At 40.0% G+C, this 24,981-nt stretch overlaps 1 protein-coding gene across 4 annotated transcripts in view; it reads right to left on the reverse strand.

The window, feature by feature from the left end:
* The window catches only part of LOC132393390 (NXPE family member 3-like), a 143,598-nt gene that overhangs the window by 24,024 nt on the left and 94,593 nt on the right, over window positions 1-24,981 (reverse strand). For 3 of the 4 annotated variants that reach the window (XM_059968533.1, XM_059968534.1, XM_059968536.1), the window contains one exon: window positions 12,963-13,130. In XM_059968533.1, the coding sequence (XP_059824516.1) occupies window positions 12,963-13,079 (117 nt within the window). In that variant the 5' untranslated portion in view covers window positions 13,080-13,130. Of the gene's footprint in view, window positions 1-12,962; window positions 13,131-14,824; window positions 14,884-24,981 lie in introns of all 4 variants that reach the window. The other variant, XM_059968535.1, reaches the window with a different exon arrangement.

Below are 24,981 nucleotides of genomic sequence, written 5' to 3' on the forward strand. Positions count from 1 at the left end.
AAAAACACCTTTGTCAGATTGTAATTTATTAACTACTGCTCCACCTTCAGTTAGTAGGGATAGGCAGACGCATCTCTACCACAATTATTCTAAACACTGTTGCTCCTTAAGGTTGTGTCCTCAGCCCCTTATTTTACTCCATGTGCACACATGACTATATGGCCAGGTTCTGTTCTAACTTCATTGACAAATTTGCAGATGGTACCACCATAGTGGGTTGTATCTCAAATAGCAAAGAGTTGGAGTACAGGAAGGAGGTATAGTGTTTAGTGACATGGTGTCCTGACAATGATCTTTCCTGTAGTGTCAGCAAAACAAAAGAGTTGGTCATTGACTTTAGGAAGGGGGAACTGACCAAAGTCCTACCTATATCAGTGGTGTCAGGTGGGTGGAGAGTTTCAGATTCCAGAGAGTGAATATCACGAATGGCCTGTCCTGAATCAACCATGTAGACACCATGGCCAAGAAAGCTCAACAATTCCTTGATATCCTCAAGAAGCAAGAGGAATTTGACACATCCCCATCAGCCCTTATCAATTTAACACCGCAAGAAACATCCTATACGGATGCACAATGGGGCAGCTGCTCTGCCCATGACAACAAGAAGCTACAGAGATGTGGATGCAGCTCAGCACAACATATAAACCAGCCTCCCCTCCACTGACTCTCTCTGTACACTTTGCTGCCACAGTAAAGCAGTCAGCATAATCAAAGACCCCACACAGCCCAAATAATTTCTCTTCTGCCCTCTTCCATCAGACGGAAGATTTAAGATCCAAGAATGTTTAGTGTCATTCCTCAGTACACAAATGTAAAGGAGAATGAAATGATCATAACTCTGGATCTGATGCAGCATAAAAAACATAAAGAACACAAAAATAACAAACTAAAAGACATGATATATAAAAATAAAAATACCCGGTAAACATAATGTACAATTTCTGATATATACATAGACTGTATGCATATAAAGTGACATAGTTTTGTGATGTTTAATCACTGTCCAGGGCCAGTCAGACTTTTTGCCAACCTCAGCTTTCTAACCTTGCAGCTGTGAGCTTCTAGAGATCAAAGAGTTGTTCTGAATAAGTTAAATTTCTAATCAATATTCATTGTTCAGCTTCTTGTCTTAAACAAGAACCTGTCTTTGGTTTTTAAAGCAAGTAGCAAGCAATAATTGGTTTGAAGTTAAAAGGACTACATTCCAAATAAAACAGCACTGAGTATCGAACACAGGATGCTGGCCCCCAGAACTGGGCCAGATGTAGTGGAAGTCAAAGGTGTTGTACTAATTGAACTTGGATTGAACCAGACAAGGAATTTGCTTGGAAAGGAAGCCTGCAGACCAGATCAATATCATCACTTAGCACATCACATAACTGATCTGTCAATAGTTGGAAGGGTTGTGTACTCAGAGTCAGAATTCCCAGCATTAATTATGGGTACCTAGGAACTCTGTCCCCAGAAGCTTTCAGATCAACTGCTTTAGCATTCACTACAGAAAAGGATCTTGGCAATTGAAGGGATGCCTTACAACAGATTGAAAAGCTTGAGCATATAGACATTACGAAACAGGATGGGCTGGAGCTATTGGAAAGCATCAACTTGGATAAGTCAGCGATATGGGACAAGATGTACCCCAGGCTACTGTGGGAGGCGAGGCAGGAGATTGCTGAGCCTCCGGCAATGATCTTTGCATCATCAATGGGGATGGGAGAGGTTCCAGAGTATTGGAGGGTTGCAGATGTTATTCCCTTATTCAAGAAAGGGAGTAGAGATAGCCCAGAAAATTAGAGACCAGTGAGTCTTCAATGGTTGGTAAATTGATGGAAAAGATCCTGAGAGGCAGGAGTTATGAACGTTTGGAGAGGCATAATATGATTAGGAATAGTCAGCATGGCTTTGTCAAGGACAGGTCATGCCTTACGAGCCTGACTGAATTTTTTTGAGGATGTGACTAAACACGTTGATGAAGGTAGAACAGTAGATGTAGTGTAAATGGATTTCAGTAAGGCATTTGATAAGGTACTCCTTGCAAGGCTTATTGAGAAAGTAAGGAGGCATGGGATCCAAGGGGACCTTGCTTTGTGGATCCAGAAATGGCCTGCCCACAGAAGTGGTTGTAGACAGGTTATATTCTACATGGAGATCAGTGACCAGTGGTGTGCCTCAGGGATCTATTCTGGTACTTTGCCTCAGTATTCACAAGTGAAAAGGATTGTGATCAGGATGCGGTTGAAGTAGAGCGGGCCTGTGTGCTGGACAGTGTGGAGATTAAGGAAGAAGAAGTGTTGGATCTTCTTAAAAACATTAAGATTGATAAATCCCCAGGGCCGGATATGATACACCCCAGGTTGTTGTGGGAATTGAGAGAAGAAATCACAGGAGCATTTGCTATGATCTTTGAATCTTCTTTGGCTACAGGGGAAGTGTCGGAGGACTGGAGAATGGCAAATGTAGTTCCCTTGTTTAAAAAAGGTAATAGGGAGAAACCTGGGAACTATAGACTAGTGAGTCTTACGTTGGTGGTCTGCAATCTTCTGGAAAGGATTCTTAAGGATAGGATCTACGAGCATTTGGAGAAGTGCAGTCTACCCATGGATAGTCAACATGGCTTTGTGAAGGGAAGATTGTGCCTCACGAGCCTGATTGAGTTTTTTGAAGAAGTAACAAAAGAAATTGATGAGGTTATAGCAGTGGATGTGGTCTATATGGACTTTACCAAAGCATTTGACAAGGTCCCTCATGAGAGATTCATCCAGAAAGTCATGAGGCATGGGATAAGTGGAACCTTGGCTGTTTGGATAAAAATTTGGCTTAAAGGAAGAAAGCAGAGGGTAGTTGTGGAAGGAAAGTATTCTGACTGGAGGTCAGTGACTAGTGGAGTGCCGCAGGGATCTGTCCTAGGACCCCTGCTATTTGTGTTTTTTTATAAATGACCTGGATGTAGAGGCCGAAGGATGGGTGAGTAAGTTTGCGGATGACACGAAGATTGGAAGAGTTGTGGATGGAGCTGTAGGTTGTTGAAGGTTACAAGAGGATATAGACAGGGTGCAGAGTTGGGCAGAAAAATGGCAGATGGAGTTCAAACCAGACAACTGTGAGGTGATGCATTTTGGAAGGACAAACCAGAAGACTGAGTACAGGATTAATGGTCAGTTACTTAAGAGTGTGGATGAACAAAGGGACCTTGGGGTTCAAATCCATACATCCCTCAAGGTCGCTACACAGGTTGATAGGGTAGTTAAGAAGGCCTATGGGATGCTAGGCTTCATTAACAGGGGGATTGAGTTCAAGAGTAGAGAGGTCATGTTGCAACTCTACAAATCTCTGGTGAGACCGCACTTAGAGTATTGTGTTCAATTCTGGTCACCTCATTATAGGAAGAATGTGGAAGCTATGGAAAGGGTGCAGAGGAGATTTAGAGGATGTTGCCTGGCTTGGAGAACATGTCATATGAAGAAAGGTTAGCAGAGCTGGGACTTTTCTCTTTGGATTGTAAAAGAATGAGAGGGGACTTGATAGAGGTCTACAAGATTACGAGAGGCATAGATAGGGTAGATAGTCAGTACCTGTTTCCCAGGGCACAAACAGCAAACACCAGAGGGCATATGTACAAAATTAAGGGAGGGAAGTTTAGGGGAGACATCAGGGGTAAGTTTTTTACATAGAGGGTTGTGAGTGCCTGGAATAACTTGCCAGGGATGGTGGTGGAGGCTATAACATTAGGGGTATTTAAGAGCCTCTTGGACAGGCACATGGATGAAAGAAAAACGGAGGGTTATGGTGTAGTGTGGGTTTAGTACTTTTTAAAGGATTATATGGGTCAGCACAACATGGAGGGCTGAAGGGCTTGTACTGTGCTGCAGTGTTCTATGGTTCTATGGTACCCTTTCTCTTTGTGATTTTTATAAATGACCTGGATGAGGAAGTGGAGGGATGGGTTAGTAAATCTGCTGATGACACAAAGGTTGGGGGTGTTGTGGATAGTGTGGAGGGCTGTCAGAGGTTATAGCAGGACAATGATAGGATGCAAAACTGGGCTGAGAAGTGGCAGATGGAGTTCAACCCAGACAAGTGTGAGGTGGTTATTTTTGGTCGGTCAAAAACGATGGCAGAATATAGTATTAATGCAAGACTCTTGGCAGTGTGGAGGATCAGAGAGATCTTGGAGTCTGAGTCCAAAGAACACTCAAAGCTGCTATGCAGGTCGACTCTGGTTAAGAAGGCAAATGGTGCATTGTCCTTCACCAATCATGGGATTGGGTTTAAGAGCTGAGAGGTAATGTTGAAGCTTTATAGGACCCTGGTCAGACCTCACTTGGAGTACTGTGCTGAACTCTGGTCACCTCATTACAGGAAGGACGTGGAAATTATAGAAAGGGTACAGAGGAAATTTACAAAGATGTTGCCTGGATTGGGGAGCATGCCTTATGAGAATAGGTTGAGTGTACTCGGCCTTTTCTCCTTGGAGCGATGGACGATGAGAGTTGGCCTGATAGAGGTGTACAAGATAATGAGAGGAGCTGACCATGTGGATCGTCAGAGGCTTTTTCCCAGGGCTGAAATGGCTAGCATGAGAGGCCATTGTTTTAAGATGCTTGGAAGCAGATATAGAGGGGATGTCAGGGGTAAATTTTTTACGCAGAGAGTGGTGAGTGCGTCAAATTGGCTGCCGGCGATGGTGGTGGAGGTGGAAATGATAGGGTCTTTTAAGAGACTCCTGGATGGATATATGGAGCTTAGAAAAATAGAGGGCTGTGGATAAACCTACGTAGTCCTAAGGTAAGGACATGTTCGGCACCGCTTTGTGGGCCAAAGGATCTGTATTGTGCTGTAGATTTTATATGTTTCTACGTATCTAATTTCTAATTAAGTATGTTATGTGTGATGAGCAAACCATGGGGAGATGGGGTCCAAAGTTGATGCCCGTGAACTATGCTGCTAACAAGAGAGAGATAACCAGGGGAGAGGCACCATGCTGCACATACTGATAATGAGAGAGACACAAGGATTTAAAATTATGGCTTCTTCGCTGATTGTTGACTTTACTTTCAAGGACTCTGCCTGCTTGTGTGAATCCTTGCCGACACAGCAGAGTGATGCCAGGTGCTTGCTGAGACAGGAGGGAGTGGCCAGTTTGATGGATATGATCAGTTGATGGATGGCTGGTACCCTGGCTGGGGAGATAAAAGACGGAGTCTGCTGAGACACAGGCAGACACGCCACTGGACACTGAAAGAGTGTTGTGCACCCACAGGAAGGTGGGGGCTTGGAGGATCGATTCGGGGGAATCGGTCAGAGGCTCAAAGTGTGTGAAACCAGACAAGTGGGGGCTTGTGTGTGTGTCCATCCTTGCCTGGGTGATGAGCCCACCACTGAAGAACGGTCTGGCTTGGAACAGAGCGGTCATAATCGGTGACCACAACGGTACAATGGAACAAGAAGACAACAGAAGGTTTGCCTGCTGCAGCTGCTCATCTCTCACTCTCTCTCTCCAACGTCACAACAGCAACTACCTCAACCCAAACTGAACTGAACTGAACTCTGCATTATCTTAAGACTATTCATTTGCCCCTAGACTATGATTGAGCTTGGTTTTGATTCTTATTCCTGCACTTCAATATTTATCATTGCTAATATGTTTTATATGTATATTTGCATTTTTGATACTGTATTACTTAGTTTAATAATAAACACCTTTAGTTACAGTATCACCAGACTCCAATGTATCATTCCATTTCTGCTGGTTTGGTAACCCAGTCATAGGGTACGTGACAAGTACATGTTCCGCACAGCATTGTGGGCCAAAGGGCCTATATTATGTTGTAGGCTTTCCATGTTTCTATCATCAGTGTGAAAGGTAAATGCAAAAATATTATATGTGTAAGAAGTCATCCAAAGAGCAAAACAAAAAAAAACAGTATAAATGTTAGAGTGCAGTCAGACTTGTTAGGAATGATCAAGTAACATCAAGAAGAATGACAGAAAGCCAAGGAACAAAAAATCATTCCTCTGCTTTCAATGTCTGCGATGGATGGCTTATTCATCCGCAACTCATTAAAATGAGTTGAAGTCTGCTTAACCTATAGGAATTTTACCTGCGTTTTGGAAATGTTTTGTGTTTTGGGAATCTTTTATAAGATAGAAAATCTCTGTGAGTTTTAAATGTGTTTTAAAAGTTTGTCTGGATTTAAAATTAACCCCTCAAATTAATGAACTGTGTTTAAACTACTTAGTTCGTTGGAAGTAGGTCCTCCTTGGTAGGGAGGGGTGATCCACTGCTCAAATAGTGGGTGTTGGCAGCTAAGCCCACAGTGGAGGATAAACAGGGACATGATCTATCCTTTAAAGAGTAAGGGGCTACTCTATAACCTCCCTTTTGTGAGTGTACTGTAGCTATATTGGATAGGGCTTAAGATCTTAGTTTGAGTTTAGAACTTCATGGTCAGAAAACTCAATACCAATACAGGGTGGTGTGTAAGTAGATTAAAAAAAAACTGATAGCATGTACCATCAGGGTCAAGGACAGCTTCTACTCCACTGTAATAAGTCTATTAAATGATTCCCTGATATGGTAAGATGAACTGTCTGACCACAAAAATGCCTTGTTCAGATCTTGCACCTTATTGCTTACCTGCACTGCACTTTCCTTTTATCTGCTACACTTTATTCAGCATTTTTTGTTCCAATTTGCTCTGTCTAAATGCACGGTGTAATGATTTTATCCGTATGAACAGTATGTAAGACAAGCCTTTCACTGTATCTCAGTACATGCGGCAATAATAAACCGATTCCAATTCAACTACTGTCTAGGGTACCCAGAAATCAAATGAACATGGTCTTTTACTGCCCTAGCTGACTGTATTTGCTCAGCTGTATTTTAGGAAACAAACTGGTTTAGGTAACCACTTGTTTGAACACTTGTTCAGTTATTGTAAAAAGTTGATATTTTGTTCCAATCATTGCACTGTTCCTGTTGTGAACAATCGGCAAATACTGTATTTCAGCAAAACAACTCTAATGAACAAATTTTGATTAAAAAATGCCATCATGGCAGCACAAAAATTTACATTCAGTAAATTAAATGCAGCTTAAGAGGCTGCAATATTCTCATATACCAGATTGGTGTACAAACCCATTGTTTAATAACATCCTTCAGAAATTATCTGCTGTCCTTATGTGCTCTGTTTCATATGTCACTATGCGATTGATTTAACTCCCTACTGATGTAACACAGGGTGTAATTAGAGATAGACAATAAACATTAGACTTACCAGTGAAGCTTACTCCACTAAATACATTAAACCAGGCTGGAGAAATATATGAGCACAAAACCTTACACTAAAGATTAGGGTGTAAAGTCCAAAAACCAAGTGAAGAGAACCATAATTTCATTTAGATACAAATGCAAATTTGACTATATGCAGATGTATTGCGCAAGAAAGGTACATAGAATTCTTCTCCTTAGGCTCATGCTTGTGGTCAAGGACAACTTATTTCACTCTGGGCTTGAAGATTCTGAAATTGATATTAAGGTAATTGTGGAACCTGAAAACTCTTGCACAGATAATGACTGATGAGATGGGCACCTGGGAAGCTGAGGTAGTTTGTTCCCTCTGCCCTATACATCCTCCTGTGCACGGATGTGGTTCGCAGTCTTAAATGCACCTTCTCCTTTTTAAGCAGACTAGAAATTTATTCTGGGAGACTTTGAACACAACCTTGAATCTTTTCCTATCTGCCTGATAATTTCTATTACCTTGTCATATCCTGTTTAATATTTCTCTCTAACTGATGTCAAAAGCATTTGCTATCTTCAGAACTTTCTTTTATTGCCATTATTCTTGATCCTCCCAACTCTCCCAACCCAAATTACAATTTTTTTCTCGCCTTATCATCTTGAAGGCAATTAACCAGGAAGACTGACTCTATTTATCTTTCCATAGATATTGCCCAACCTGTTGAGTACTTCTCATATTGTCTCATTTTTTGCTGATTCACAGCATCTGCCATTTTACACTTCAGTGCTCATAGTTTTCATGGAATCTTTTTTCTAGTGAGAATGATTGCATTAACTTACAGTCCAACTAATGCAACTTCATTTTCTACCATTATTGCTATGCCTTCTGTGTCTACTGGCATGAAAACAGATACAAAATATTTGTTCAATGTCTCTGTCATTTTCTATTTCTTGTTATTGATTCAACAGTCTCATTCTACAATAGACCAGCTCACTTTATCTGCACTCTTTTGTATGTGTTCTCGGAGAAACTCTTGCTGTCCATTGTTATATTTCTTGCTGGTTTATTCACACACACATTTACATCCTCATTTTGTTTTACTTTTGTTAGCCATTCTACACAATTTTTCAAGATTTACCACATCAACTTGCTCACAGTACACTTTCAAATATGAGCTCTTTCTGTCAATTCGACACAATTCTTAACATCTACAAAATTTCTGATGATACAACCATTGTTGGTAGAATCTCAGATAGTGACGAGAGGGTGTACAGGAGTGGGATATGCCAACTAGTGGAGTGGTGCCACAGCAACAACCTTGCACTCAACATCATGAAGACAAAAGAGCTGAATGTGACTTTAAGGAACACGTACCAATCCTCATAGATGGATCAGAAGTGGAGAGAGTGAGCAGCTTCAAGTTCCTGGGTGTCAAGATCTCTGAGGATCTAACCTGGTCCCAACACATCGATGTAGTCATAAAGAAGGCAAGACAGCGGTTATATTTTATTAGGTGTGTGAAGAGATTTGGCATGTCAACAAATACACTCAAAAACTTCTATATTCCTTGGTGTCCACATTTCCAAGGATCTCACCTGGTCCCTGAACTCCTCCATCCTGATCAAAAAAGAGCAACAGCGCCTTTATTTCCAGCAGAGCATCAAGAAAGCTCACCCCTGTCCCAGGATACTGATGGAATTTTACCGCTGTACCATTGAGAACATACTCACCAACTGCATCTCAGTGTGGTATGGCAGTTGTCCTGTAACAGACCACAAAGAACTCCATCGTATGGTGAAAACCACCCAGTGGATTATCAGCACCCAATTGATCACCATTGAGAACATCTACCATAAATGCTGCCTGGGCAGGGTGAAAATGATTATCAAGGATGCATCTCACACTAACCATGGACTTTTTACTCTCCTCCCATCCAGTAGGTGCTAAAGGAGCCTCTGCTCCCGCACCAGCAGACACAGGAGGAGCTTCTTCCCTGAGGCTGTGACCCTGCTGACCCTCACATCACAGCGCTAAGCAGTATTGCTATATTGCTATCTCAGTACTTCTATATTTGTGTGCTGTAGCACTTACTTTTTATTCACAGTTATTTTATAAGTAACACAATTCATTGTATTTCTAGTTAGATGCTAACTGCATTTCATTTGGCTTTGTATCTGTACTCGGCACAATGACAATAAAGTTGAATCTAATGTAATCTAAATCTAATCTAATCTAATCTAATCTATAGTTGTACTGTGCAGAGTATTCTGACAGGCTGCATCACTGTCTGGTACGGAGGGGCTACTGCACAGGACCAAAAGAAGCTGCAGAAGGTTGTAAATCTAGTCAGCCCCATCTTGGGTACTAGCCTACAAAGTACCCAGGACATCTTCAGGGAGTGGTGTCTCAGAAAAGCAGCATCCATTATTAAGGACCTCCAGCACCCAGAGCATGTCCTTCTCTCACTGTTACCATCAGATAGAAGATACAGAAGCCTGAAGGCACACACTCAGCAATTCAGGAACAGCTTCTTCCCATTTGCCATCCAATTCCTAAATGGACATTGAAGCTTTGGACACTACCTCACTTATTTTAATATACAGTGTTATGTCCGCAGCTCCCTCCTTTGTGAGAATTGCAAGAGCACTATTTGAGGGGGGGGTCAGTAGACCCAGGAAATGGGAGACAGAGATGTGCCGAATGCCTTGTTCCACCGCGATGCAAAATAATGCAACATTGACCATTGTCTCCTGGAGACCACGTTTGTGGATTGGGGACTATGCTACATGCAAGCCCTCGGGCAAAGTGGGCTGGTTGAATAAGAGATTGCATCATCCCAACCTGATTGACTTCTGAGACCCCGTGAGGAAGTATAAAAGAGGGTATGGGGGAACAACCCCTTAAGACGCACCAGAAGAAATGCTAACGATCCTGTAGTAGTGGGAAGCCATTTGAAGGAAGTCACGTGCGTTCAATTCCGTGGCTGGAATCGGTGGCTGGAACCACGGAAACCAGCTTTTAGCTAACAACGGGGAAGCCCGCTCCCCTGATTCAACGGATTTGCTTCATAAAAGACCCAGGCAAGTTTCTTTTCTCACCAATCTCTCTCTCTCCAACAAGTGAAAACCCAGCGGTCCCCAAAAGGCTGAAGCCTGCAGGACCTGAGTGACTTTTATATTTCCATCGGACAATATATTATCCCCTAGACAAACGATCGAGCTGTTTCTTATTTATGGTTATTATTAGACCCGCGCTTTGAGATTGAGTAGTGATGATGTATATTATCTGAATGTTTGTATTAATCTTATTTTTGTGCCTCTTTATAAATAAAGACTTTTAAAAATAGTACCATCAGTCTTCAATGGACCTCTCTATCTTTGCTGGTAAGTGATCCAGTTACGGGATTTCGTAACAACAGTATTTCTGTTTTTGCACATTTTTATAAACTATTCAATATACATAATTGATTTAATTGTTTATTTATTATTACATTTTATTTTATTCTCTCTCTCTCTCTCTCTGCTAGATTATGTTTTGCACTGACCTGCTGCTGCCAAGTTAACAAATTTCATGCCACATGCCGGTGATAATAAACCTGATTCTGATTCTGATTCTGTACTTAGTCATGGATTGATCATCCTCCTTGTACTTCATTTTATGCACCTTCATTGATATGTTATGTGAATGCTTGCCCCTCCTTATTATTTTAATTATTTTCCCAGTCTATTTTAGGCAATTTTACCTTACACCTTTGTAAATTTCAATTTTAAATCATTAGTTTTAGAACTAATTTTATTATTCTCAAAATGAAAATGAAATCCTTTTCTCTCTATGAAGACTCTCTACTAAGCAACCATCACTGATTCTGTCTCATTATAAAGTATATAGAATATTTGCAGATCTAATATATTTCATACCAGGTTTGTTCCACAATGCATTGTATGAGGAATCATGAACACTTTGTAAAGTTACATCATACCATATTTATCTTGCCAATTGATTGACATGTATGAAGATTAAATTCACCCACAATTATTGCCATAACTTTTCCTACCGTTCCTGCAATTGCTTGATTTATGTTCTGCCCTAGAGAGTCTATAGATCATTGCCACCAGTAGCTGCTTTCCCTTGCTATTTTTCACTTTCATTCAGTGACTCTACAACTTGATCTTCCAAATGACCATAATTTTTCACTCTTGCACCGTCATTCATTGTTAACAGAAGCTCGCAACTTCCTTTTTATTTTTGCATATTCGTCAAAATTGTCTAATTATCCAAAATGTTCAGTATCCAGCTTTGTCATCTTGCTATCTTGTTTCTGTAATATCTATTCATTCATATTTATGCTTGTTTCTGCCATCAGTTCACTTAACTTGTTACAAAGTATTGGTGCATTTAGGCAAAGAACTCTAACTTTGACCTTTTACAATTTTTCTTCATGTTCACACAATCGACTTCAGGCAAAAAACAGCTGAACAGCCAAACACATGAAAGAATTCTCATAGACAGGGATCAATGAAGAAGGAAAGGAAACTGATATTTTAAATGTTTAAAGGAGCACTTAATTAAAACTGAATATTTGTATCATAAAAGCTTAAATACAGCCAACCTTACAATTTTTGTCTTTATAGCTATCTGTGTGAAGAAATTACAATACACATACATAGCGTCTCACTGTAAGCAGTAATTAAAGTTGCTCTGCAAAGTATGCACTGCACTTGGAATCATGGGAGAGACAAGAAGGGGAGCCATTTCTACCACCACAGATGCAGCAGAGAAAGCATGAAGATAGCTCTGGATAAAGAGGGCAGATCCGTTAGGGCACAGGCTGTGATCTGATTAACCCCAGTCGGGTTGACTGGGTGAGGGTGTATGATGTTGAAAGACCTGAAACACCTGACGACCCCAGGTAATATCACTGATGATGTGTTCTAGCTTAGCACCATGCGGATGTTTCTGTAAGAAGAAAGCCTGTTGCTCTTACAGCATTTAAATTCTGAGACCTCACAACAAGCACCTAAAATGTTCAGGATATTTTACAGCAAATGGCTCATAAACACTTCTTTTTTGACAATTCAGATTATTTTTCTTTTAATTACAGTGGAGAAAGATTCAAAAGAGCATAATCTATTGAGAAACAATAACCCTTTGGCTGAAACGTCAGGATTGACAAGTCAAGTTCATGAGCAGATATCCTGAAGGTGCTCACCATTTCACTGTGTAAGTATGGAAAATTGTATCATTACAACTGAAAAATCTGGGCCAATTATAGTAAAGAAGGGTGTATTCTGTAGACCAGTGGATTTCCGAAGACTTTAAAAAAAAGGAAATTAGAATATTATATTCTGAATTCTAAATACAGAGAACTTTAAGCAAATATGTTTTAGTGATACAGTAATTTCGGGGAAGTGGAAACAGAAAGAAGGCATAGACCATGTGAATTCCAGAAAATCAAGTATGCAAATTTGCATAGGTGAACAGACAGAGATATATGGAAATATGGGCAAAGGACAGGTAACATATTTCAGATATTAAGTTGTAGAAACAGTACGTGTAATTAAATCAGATATTCCAATGAAAAAGTTTAAAACAAAATCAAATATTCAGATTGCAGCAAGAAGTCACCATACATAAACTTTGCATTGTTATACTCAACATGTCAAATTCTTGTTTCATCTATCTACATCATGAACATATTGTTGCATTTATTCTACACACCTTCATCCATTGAAAATTTAGAACCATCGCCATCAATCCCATGAGTAACATCAGGACAAAACCCCAACGGAAAGGTGAACAAAAGAGGGTGGACTTTTTTGAGTGTTGATCTTCCATGTTTGGAGCTCACAGTGGGCTTGTGTTAGTAATCACTTCTGGAGCTTAAATCTGCAATAGCACAGAACAAACATTGAAACCCAGACTGACAATGCTATGTTGGTAATTCATGTGCAAATTTTCATTTTAATTGGCAGCACCATTACAAACAAACATTCAAACAATTTTGTCATCCACGAATACTCTTGACTTTCCTCAAATGAATCCAAGCATTTCTGTTATTATTTTGGATTTCCAACATTTGCAACATTTGATTGTTGAATCCCACACTCTGTTTATTCCTTGTGCCCTTCAAAATCTCACATGGTCTAATCTTGCTTCCCCCACCCCTCTCTCTCTCTCTCCCTCAATTCATATTTGAAGGCACATAATAGGCCAAAGTCATCATGGTTTCCTTAATGGGAAATCGTGACTGACAAATCTGTTGGAAATCATTGAGGAAATAACAGGCAGGATATGTTGTGTATTTAATATATCAGTAATATTTAAGTAATATTGTAAATATATTGTTTGATTAAGCATTCTTTGTTGTTATACATAATTTTATATGTTATACATTATTGGTTATCTGTAAGAGGAGTGTGAATGGCATACGTCATTACGCCACCCTGTTGTATGTGCACACCCACTAAAATAAAACAAAGTAGACACATTACCCCTGGACTCCTGTGTTTTTCTTTTGATTAGTTTTTGGAATTACAAAACGTAATGACGGCACCAAGGTAGTTTTAAAATGAGCCTGAGGTTACTACCTATGTTTCATTCTTCAGAAGGAGAAGGAGAGGGAGAGATGTTAGAGTTTAAAATAGTGTGCATATATGTCTTTGGATGGGGAGAAAGATGGTCGAGTTAAAAAATAGGCATAAAATGGACAAAATTCATGGGTTCATAAGCAGTGAGTGATAATAAAAAAATAAAGCAGAAGTGGCTGGCTGAATTGTAAAGAAAGACGTGTTTGATTGCACAACAGATAAATGGATAATGTATACTGAACAAGCTGTGTAATATTTTTGAAGTGAATGAAATAGCTGATGAAAAGCAAATGCCAGTTTTGCTGCATACAATAGGTGGAAAAATATACAATTTGCTTTGAAGTTTAACTGCTCCAACAAAACTAGCTGAAATATGCTTTGCTAATATCATGCGGGAACAAAACCATTGCTGATTGTAGAATGCTTCAGGTTTTGTAAGAGGAATCAAAAGGAAGGGGAGTATACTTCAACTTACTAGGCTGAATTGAAGAGATTGTCAGAGCATTGTCAGTTTAGTGATGGGCTTAATGATGCACAAAGATATTGTATAGTTTGTGTAGTCTTACAAGAAAGCATTCTTAAATGCTCCTAACTGAAGAACAACTCACATTTAAAAGAACAGTTGGAATCAATGTATCAATAGAAATTGCAGTGAGAGACACAACTGAGTTGCAAACAAGAATGGAATTAATTGAGTGTGAGCAAAATTGCAACATCTAAACAGAAATCTGCCTGGTTGAACAATTGTGTTAGCTTACAACAAACAGATGCAGGTTTAAAGGCAAAACTTGCAGAAATTAAATAAAATAGGAAGAATATTTTGGGCTGACAAAAATATATGGACTGCGCAGTGAAGACATAAAGATAAAATGTCAAGTTGCAGTTTCAACAAGAGCACTAATCAGCATGCTGTTGATAAAAATCTGCTAATGATGAGAGTGACACAGTACTGGGTAGCTTTGTGATTTATAAGTCCTATACCTATATATATACCTTGATAACATTTTGCTCCATTCATTGAATTGATTTTGATTAATCTCTATTGGTATGATCTGAAAGAGATATAACAGTCTGGGCAGTATATTCATTTTAATAGACTCAATCATTGAACTGAGACTAAAAAAGGGAATTAGGTTCCATCTTGTTATATCTTCCTTAATTTTTTTTATATAAAGGCTGATAATTGCATTCTGATAATTTTGCCAAATCTTTTGGCATAATGATGCCCAAATATTTGAAAGACTCTGTTTGCCATGCCCAGGGATATCTACTTTCAATTTCTCTTGGTGGGTTGTAGTAATATGAAGAGTATTTTGATTGCCCTACATAGATCAATATGTCATCTGTGTAACAAGCCAATTTATACTCTGCCCCTTTAATAGTAATTCGGCTGATATCTTCATTTTGACTGATGTATTGAGCTAATGGTTCCAGATATAATGCGAACAGTAGCAGTGACCCTGCATAGCCCTGTCTCATGCCCCTTTCTAGGTTAAGACTATTTGATAAATATCCATTGATTTTAATCCGAGCAGTAGGGTTGTCATGTAGTGTCTGTATAGTTTTAATAATTGTGTCATGGAAACCAAATCTATGTAAAACTCTGTAAAGAAAATTCCAATTAACCAAATCAAATGCCTTTTACGTGTCCACTCTTATCACTATTGCTTTGATTTTATTTTTTTGTATATGATTCTTAATGTGACGTGTCCATCATATCTTGTCTTGTGTTTGGCATTGTTGTATAAAGCCTGTCTGATTGTTATGTATCAGTATGGGTAGAAACTCTTCTAATCACTTGGCCATGATGGAGGTAAATCATCTAAATTTCTAAATCTACATTAAGAACAGATATTGGTCTAACTGACCCACATTCCATTTTATCCTTGCCTTCTTTCGTTATAGCTGAGATTATCGCTTCCTTCCAGCTGGTTGGCATTTGTGCCTTTTTTAGAGTCCAGTTCAGTGTGGGGAGTAAGACAGGAATTAACTAATTTTTAAATTCTTTGTACCACTCTGCCATATACCCATCTGATCCTGGTGATTTGCTTAATTTAAGCATACTAATTGCAGCTTTTAGCTCAACTTCAGTTATGTCAGCAGTCATTGTTCTACTTTGTTCTTTGGTTAAAGTGGGTAACTCTGGAGAATTCAGGAAGGTGTCAATTTGCCTCCCCCTGGAACTTTAGAATTCAGAGTTTTGTAAAACACTTCAAAAGCTTCTTGAATTTCACTTAGCTTATCTTTTATCACTTTTGTTCTTGGGTCCCTAATTCTATGAATTGTATTTTCTGCTTTTTTTTCAGTTTCCACACCAGTATTTTCATAGATTTCGATCCACTTTCATAATGTCTCTGTTTCAGAAATTTTAAATTTTTCCTGATTTCTTGTGTAGCCAAACTATTAATTTCATTCCTAATTTTTAAATTTTTCTCTAGTGTATCCTGTGCCAAATTCAACTTTTTTTCTAGTTCTAGTGTTTTTTTTTCTAGTTCCTTCAGTCTATTTTGCAATTCCTCTGATGTTTTATTCTTTATTTTTTTCTTAAATGAAAATATCTCTATAATTTTCCCTCTTAAAATAGCCTTCAGAGTATCCCATAGAATGGGAGCTGAAACCTTTCCATTATCATTGAATTCTAAGTAAAGACCAATTTCTTTTTTAATTTGTTCCTTAAAGTAGGGATTATTGAGTAGACTTGAATTTAGTTTCCAAATAGTATTCTTTAGTTGTAGGTCAAAATCAACAGATAAATATATAGGTGCATTGTCACTTACATTTATTGTCCCAATTCCACAGGTGTTTATTTTGTCTTTGTCTTTTCCAAATAGTCTATTCTTGTATATACAGAATGTGGGGGGCAGAAGAATGAGTGCAATCCCTTCTGTTGGGGAAGAGGTCCCTCCATATATCAATTAGACCAACACTCTCAAAAGTGTATTACATTTCTTATGTTTAACTTTGTTTCATAGGTTTTTCTATTTGAAGAGTCTAACTTTGGTTGTATTTGTAGATTTAAGTCTCTCCCACATATCAGGAGACCTTTTGTTTCTGTTACTGTAATATTAGTAATTTTCTGAAAGAAACTAATATCACTTCCTGGGGATGCATATATATTCAATAGAGTAACTGAATTTCCATCTATATTCCCCTTTACCAGAATATATCTGCCCTCATCGCCCATTTCAAATACTTTTTCAAAATTCTTGCTTGAGATAAAAATAGCAACTTCTCTCCTATGTCGTGATTTATATGAGGAGAAAAACAAATTAGTGAAGCCCATTCTCTTTAGTTTTCCATACTCATTATCACTTAAGTGAGTTTCCTGTAAATATACTACATGGGCTTGTTCTTTTATCATCTTGGATAGAATTCTACTACATTTGATTTGATTTAATAGCCCATTAACATTAAAAAATGAATTTTACTTCTTCCATAGCCATGTGTATTTATCTGTCAATATATCATTGAAATTAGCAGAATAAAACTTAATCGATCTACTCCCTGAACAAATAAGAACCAAGAAATGCGAATAATAAAAAAAAAGACAACAAAGGTGTGATTCCAAGGCTAAAGTCTCCAGTAGATGACCCTGTGTTGAGCTAGAAGAAACATCTAGCTGTGGGGGATAGCCCCTCCAACCTGTGAGTTGAGGGGCCCCATTGCAGTACCCATAAAAGTAAGTGAACAAATTTGTATCCATTACACAGAAAAGACTTCCAAGTGTATTCCTGTCATATATATATATATTCTCATTTGGGTAGTAATAAAAGGAGTGAATGAATGAATAAAAAAGAATAACTGATTAATATAAAATCCACATTGTAATAAGTATTTCTCCTGATAGGTATATCACCATCTATTTTTGCTTCTGTTTAACTTCTCAACACTTTTAAAGTTAGCCAAACCTTATGGTTCTTCTGGAGGGGGTGAGTGCTGTATTTGGAAAACTCACAGTCTCTTCCTGATATACTTTTCTTGCCCTCCTCCCGTCCCCTGTTTATTCGATTCTCTCACTATTTCCCAAGCAGATCGGGATAACTGCTCAGCCAGGCTGTCCCGTGGTTTGATCCCACTAACAGGCAACCCTCTGGCCTTTACATCTGTAGTCACCTCTTCCACTGCCCGATATAGTTGCATCCCATCTTCATAAAACACTCGCAGTTTAGCAGGGTATGGGGTTTGGAATCTATTCTTTCCTTGCTTTAATATTCAATTTACTTCAGAGTATTCTTTACATCTCTGCAGGACCACCAGGGGGTAACTTTAATCAAAGTATATTAATTTCCCATCCAAAAACACCCACTTCTTTCCCTAGGCCCTTTGTAGAATCTCTGCCTTCGTACTGTATTGAAAGGAATCTAATTACTATTGAGTGTAACTTATCTCCTCTGTCTCCAGTAGGCTGCGGGGCAAGCGCACGATGTGCCCTCTCAACTTCAAGCTCCATAGTCAAAGGAATCAGTAGCGTGTCCTGCAGCAACTTTCGTAAAACTCCATCACAGATAATGCCTCTGTTCCTTTGGGAACATTGTATATCCTGATATTTTTCCGTTGTGATCTTCCTTCCAGGTCAAGCAGTTTACTTTCTTGTTGATTTAATATTTTTATCATCTTACTGAGTATCTGTTCCATGTTTTGCACGTGATCTTTCACCTTCTCAATTTATGTCTCTGCCACTGCTATTTTTTGATTGATTGATGGCGAGCTCTGACTTGATATCATTTAGTTGCTGTTTCATCTTGTCCATAGGCTTCACAGTGACACTTTTTTATCTCCATTCTTTTTCCTCATTCTTGCCCCCTTTATCAATTCAGATATTTTTGAAAGCTCTTATATTTGATGGATTATTGGGGCAAATTATGTGTTTTTCTGGAGGAACTATTAACTTAAGCTGCCATTCTGGACAATGACATCACCGGAAGCCCTCGAGGAGGAATTTCTTTAGCCAGAAAGTGGTGAATCTGTGGAATTGGTTGTCACAAGCAACTGTGAATGCCAATTCTTTATATATATTTAAGGCAGAGGTTGATAGATTCTTCATTGGTCAGGACATGAAGTATACGGGGAGTAGGCACAAAACTGGGGCTGAGAGGAATAATCATCAGCCATGATGAAATGGTGGAGCAGACTCAATGGGCCAAATGGCCTAATTCTACTCCTATACCTTATGGTCTTAAACATGGATGGAGTTGACTTATTAAAAGCGCCGTTGCTGAAATAAGCACTATTAATCTCAGAATTATGGACAATTGCTATAAGATAAGGTTTAATTTACAGAGTGGGAGGGATAGGCAGTTAATAAATTATTCAATAAATCATTGAATGGAGATAGGGTTAAAATAGTGCTGCTATTATGACAAGAGATTAAAGAAAGCCATAATACCTAAATATTTCTTTATAGTATATGAGAACAGGATGTAACTGCAAAATCAGATAAGACATAAAACTTACTTACTTGCACTGCACATTGTTGGAAGTAACCTTATCTAGTGACACTGGCATTGGATGAACATTATCAGTAATAAACATTGCATTTGAAGTAAACATTGGGGGAGCTGACTTTTTAATAGCACGGTTGCTGAAATAACCAACAATTTTCACAGAACTGTACATGCTTAATGGTAGCAGTAAGCAGTTAATACATTACTCAATTATGTAGTGATCCTTGCATTGAATAAAAGTTATAGGTTAAAGTTCCATAAATGAACCAGAGTGTTAAGATTATGCAATAGTAATTTCTAAATACAATTTAGTCTGGTTATGGAATTGGAATCAAGTGAGTACCTTAACAAATGATAACATCAACTTCACTAGCTGGCTCGAGGCAAGACATAGAAGAATTGGGCCATTTGGGTCTACTGCACAAGGACTCCCAAATCCCATTGTATCTCATATTTTTGGATTTTCTCCTCATTTAGAAAATACCCTGCACATTTATTTCTTCTGCCTAAGTGAATGACTATGCATTTTCCAACATTGTTTCATGGTTGATCCTTTGTCTTCCTCCTCAGCCGCAGTCCCCGGTCTTCTCCATGTAACCTTTGATGCTGTGGCCAATCAAGAACCTATCAAGCTGTCTTAAATACTCCCAATAATCCGGCCTCCACAGCTGCCTCTGGTAATAAATTCCATGAATTCACCACTTTCTGGCTAAAGAAATTTCTTCCCGTCATTTCAAATGGATACCCCTCTGTTCTGAGGCTGTACCCTCTTGTCCTAGACTCCCCAACCATAGGAAACTCCCTTTCCAAATCTACACTGTCTAGGCCTATTGACATTTGAAAGGTTTCAATGAGATCCCCATCATCCTGCTAAATTCCAGCAAGTACAGACCTAGAGCTGTCAAATGTTCCTCGTATGATAACTTTTTAATTCGCAGAATCATCCTGTGAACCTCCTCTGAACCCTCTCCAATGCCAGCAAATCTTTTCTTAGATGACGGAAGCATTTAATCAAAAAATCAAGGTGAGGCCTCATTAGTGCCTTGTAAACTAATAGTCACCAACCTTTTTAAGCCCAAGATCCCCTGCCTCAGCCTTAGTGAATGCAAGATCGACTCCAAATCTATTAGTTTCATGCATGCACACTGGGGCAGAAAAGACCAGAAGTAAAACCCCACAACCCAGAAGTAGAAATAATGTATTAACACTAGGGGTCACCACCCTTTTCTTTTGCACCGCAGACCGGTTTAATATTGACAATATTCTTGTGGACCGGCTGACGGGGGAGGGCGGGGTTGGGTGTTAAACGTGACGGGAATACAGCAATACTCGAAGCACGCTCCTTATGTCCAGTCTATTCCGCAATTTAGTTAACGCGGCTCTCAGTGGCTGTCCCGTTTGCTCACGTTTTTTCAGCTGGAAAAAAAACTTAACGGGATTGTCTTGCAGTGCGAGGTGCTTGGACTCAAGGTACCGAAGCAGTTTTGAGGGCTTCATTGCCTCATTAGACAGCCTCCCGCCCGCTCGCCTGCCGCCTTGGCCAGGTGCGTCTGTTCCTGCACGGGGGCCGTGGCGATCACAGTCCGGAGAAAGAGCGACCGAGCGAGGAGTGCATTCGGATGCGCACCCGCCCTCCCTTGTAGGATCTATCGGCCGACAAAAGTTCGTTTCAGTAGATCGCAGCGAGGTAGCTGCTCTGCTGCATATGAAACTCTGAGTCCGAATGAGGTCTGTGAATATTTTAGTACCGGGTTCCCCACCAACACTCACAGGGCTGAACAGGTTCAGAGGCGGCGCCCGTGTGTCCGCACTCCGGGCCGGTAGCATCGGCACTTCTCACCAGCCGGTTACCCGAGGCCAACCAGTGATCCCTGACTCGCTTGGGTAATGACCTCGCGAGTATTCAAGTTCAACAGTGGGCATGACAAGGAATGAGGAAAGGAGCAGCTGACTCATATTGTTTCCTTCGGCCCGGTGGTTGGGGACCACCGTGTCGTGTGGGGGTGGGGGAGCTACACACATAAGCACTGGGCAGAAAGAACGGAACTAAAACCCCGCAACCCGGAAACAGCCTCTCAACAGTATTTGTGTATTTATTTTTCTTTTTTTCGAGATCTGCTGGGAAAGTCTCCAAGATCGACTAGTCGATCGCGATCAATGAGTTGGCGACCATTAATATAAACTTTCAGCATCACATCCCTGCTTCTGTATTCTAGACCTCTTGAAATGAATGCTTACATGGCATTTGCCTTCCTCACTTCTAACACAACTTGCAAGTTAACCTTTCGGACTCCAAGTCCCTTTGTATCTCAGATTTTTGGATTTTCTCCCATTTATAAAATAGTCTGCACATTTATTTCTTCTACCAAGGTACACGACCATGCATTTTCCAACATAAAAACATACAGGCCCTTCAGCCCACAAAGCTGTGCCGAACATGTACTTACTTTAGAAATTACCTAGGTTTACCCATCATACTCTATTATTCTAAGCTCCATCCATCCATATTGCAATCTCTAAAAAAACCTCCTCCACTGCTGACAGCTCCCATTCCACGCACTCACCACTCTCTGTGCAAAAAATGTACCCCTGACATTTCCTCTGTACCTACTTCCAAGCACCTTAAAACTATGCCCTCTTCTGCTAGCCATTTCAAGTCAAGTCACTTTTATTGCCATTTCGACCATAACTGCTGGTACGGTACATAGTAAAAATGAGACAACATTTTTCAGGACCATGGTGTTACATGACACAGTACAAAAACTAGACTGAATTACAAAAAAAAAAACAGAGAAAGCTCCACTAGACTACAGACCTACACAGGACTGCGTAAAGTGCACAAAAACAGTGCAGGCATTACAATAAATAATAAACAGGACAATAGCGCAAGGTGTCAGTCCAGACTCTGGGTATTGAGGAGTCTGATAGCTTGGGGAAAGAAACTGTTACATAGTCTGGTGGTGAGAGCCCGAATGCTTTGGAGCTTTTTCCCAGATGGCAGGAGGGAGAAGAGACTGTATGAGGGGTGCATGGGGTCCTCCATAATGCTGTATCCTTTGCAGATGCAGCATGTAGTGTAAATGTCCATGACGGCAGGAAGAGAGACCCCGATGAAATTCTCAGCTAACCTCACTATCTGCTGCAGGGTCTTGTGATCCAAGATGTGCAATTTCCAAACCAGGCAGTGATGCAGCTGCTTAGGATGCTTTTCCCAGCCCTGGGAAAAAGCGCCTGACTTTTCACACAATCAATGCCTTTCATTATCTTGTACACCTCTATCAGGTCACCTCTCATCCTCCGTCGCTCCTTGGAGAAAAGGCTGAGTTCACTCAACCTATTCTCATAAGGCATGCTCCCCAATCCAGGCAATATACTTGTAACTCTCCTCTGCACCCTCTCTATGGTTTCCACATCCTTCCTATAATGAGGCGACCAGAATTGAGCACAGCACTCCAAGTGGGGTCTGACCAGGGTCCTATATAGCTGCAACATTACCTCTCAGCTCTTAAACTCAATCCCAGAACTGATGAAAGCCCATGCTCCATATGCCTTCTTAACCACAGAATCAACCTGCGTAGCAGCTTTGCATGTCCTATGGAATCAGACTCCAAGATCCCTCTGATCCTCCACACTGCCAAGAGATTTGCCGTTGATGTGATATTCTGCTATCATATTTGACCTACCAAACTGAACTACCTCACACTTATCTGGGTTGAACTCCATCTGCCGCTTATCAGCCCAATTTTGCATCCTATCAATGTCCCGCTGTAACCTCTGACAGCCCTCCACACTATCCACAACATCTACAACCTTTATGCCATCAGCAAATTTACAAACACATCCCTCCATTTCCTCATCCAGTTCAGTTTTTAGTTCAGTTTCAGTTTATTGTCATTTAGAAACCACAAATGCAATGCAGTTAAAAAATGAGACAATGTTCCTTCAGAATGTCATTTATAAAAATCATGAAGAATAGGGGTCCCAGGACAGATCCCTGAGTCACACCACTGGTCACGGACCTCAATGCAGAAAATGACCCACCTACAACCACTCATTGCCTTCTATGGGCAAGCCAGTTCTGGATCCACAAAGCAATGTTCCCTTCGATCCCAAGCCTCCTTACTTTCCTAATAAGCCTTGCATGGGGTGCCTTATCAAATGCCTTGCTAAAACCCATATACACTACGTCTACGGCTCTACCTTCATCAATGTGTGTAGTCACATTCTCAAAAATTTCAATCATATTCTGCCTCTCCAAATGTTCATTAATCCTGCATCTCAGGATCTTTTCCATCAACTTAACGACCACTGAAGTAAGACTTCCTGGTCTATAATTTCCTGCACTATCTCTACTCCCTTTCTTGAATAAGGGAACAAAATCTGCAACCCTTCAATCCTCTGGAAACTCTCCCATCCTCATTGATGATGCAAATATCATTGCCAGAGGCTCAGCAATCTCCTCCCTCATTTCCCACAGTAGCCTGGGGTACATCCTGCCAGGTCCCGGTGACTTATCCAACTTTATGCTTTCCAAAAGCTCCAGCACATTATCTTCCTTAATATCTACATGCTCAAGTCTGCTGCAAATCATCCCTACAATCAGCAAGATCCTTTTCCATAGTGAATACTAAAGCAAAATATTCATTAAGTACCTTTTTCATCTCCTCCAGTTCCATACCCATTTTTCCACTGTCACACTTGATTGGTCCTATTCTCTTATGTCTTATCCTCTTGTTCTTCATATTTGTAGAATACCTTGGGGTTTTCCTTAATCCCGTCCACCAAGGCCTTCTCATTGGTCCTTCTGGCTCTCCTAATTTCATTCATAAGCTCCTTCCTGTTAGCCTTATAATCTTCTAGATCGCTATCATTACCTTGTTTTTTGAACCTTTCATAAGCTCTTCTTTTCTTCTTGACTAGATTTACAACAAACTTTGTACACCACATTTCCTGTACCCTACCATCCTTTTCCTGTACCTTATATCCTGTGTAGAACGTATCTACACAGAACCCCACAAAAATACAGGTGTCCCCACTTTACGAATGTTTGCTTTATGCCACTTTGCTTTTACAAGAGACCTTCATTAGTCACCTGTTTTCGCATTACAACGAAGATTTTCACTTTTAAGAAGATTTTTCCCATATAAATTAACGGTTCTTCGCTTTACGCCATTTTGGCTTAAGAAAGGTTTCATAGGAACGCTGTACCTTTGTAAAGGGGGAGACACCTGTATCCCCTGAACATTTGTCACATTTCTTCTGTACGTTTCCCTGAGAACATCTGTTTCCAATTTATGCTTCCAGCTTCCTGCCTGATAACCTCATATTTCCTCTTACTCCAATTAAAAAGTCCCCTAACTTGTCTGTTCCTATCCCTCTCCAATGCTATCATAAAGGAGATAGAATTGTAATCACTATCTCCAAAATGTTCTCCCACTGAGAGACCTTTCACCTGACCAGGTCCTTTCCCCAATTCCAGATCAAGTACAGCTCTTGTAGGCTTATCTACATATTGTGTCAAGAAAACTTCCTGAACACACCTATCAAACTCCAGCCCATCTAAAACCCTCACTCAAGGAAGATGCCAATCAATATTTGGGAAACTAAAATCTCCCACCACAACAACCCTGTTATTACTACTCCTTTCCAGAATCTGTCTCCCTATCTGCTCCTTGATGTCCCTGTTACAATTGGGTGGTCTGTTAA

Source organism: Hypanus sabinus, chromosome 4, assembly GCF_030144855.1.
Source record: "Hypanus sabinus isolate sHypSab1 chromosome 4, sHypSab1.hap1, whole genome shotgun sequence".
NCBI classification, from domain to species: Eukaryota; Metazoa; Chordata; class Chondrichthyes; order Myliobatiformes; family Dasyatidae; genus Hypanus; species Hypanus sabinus.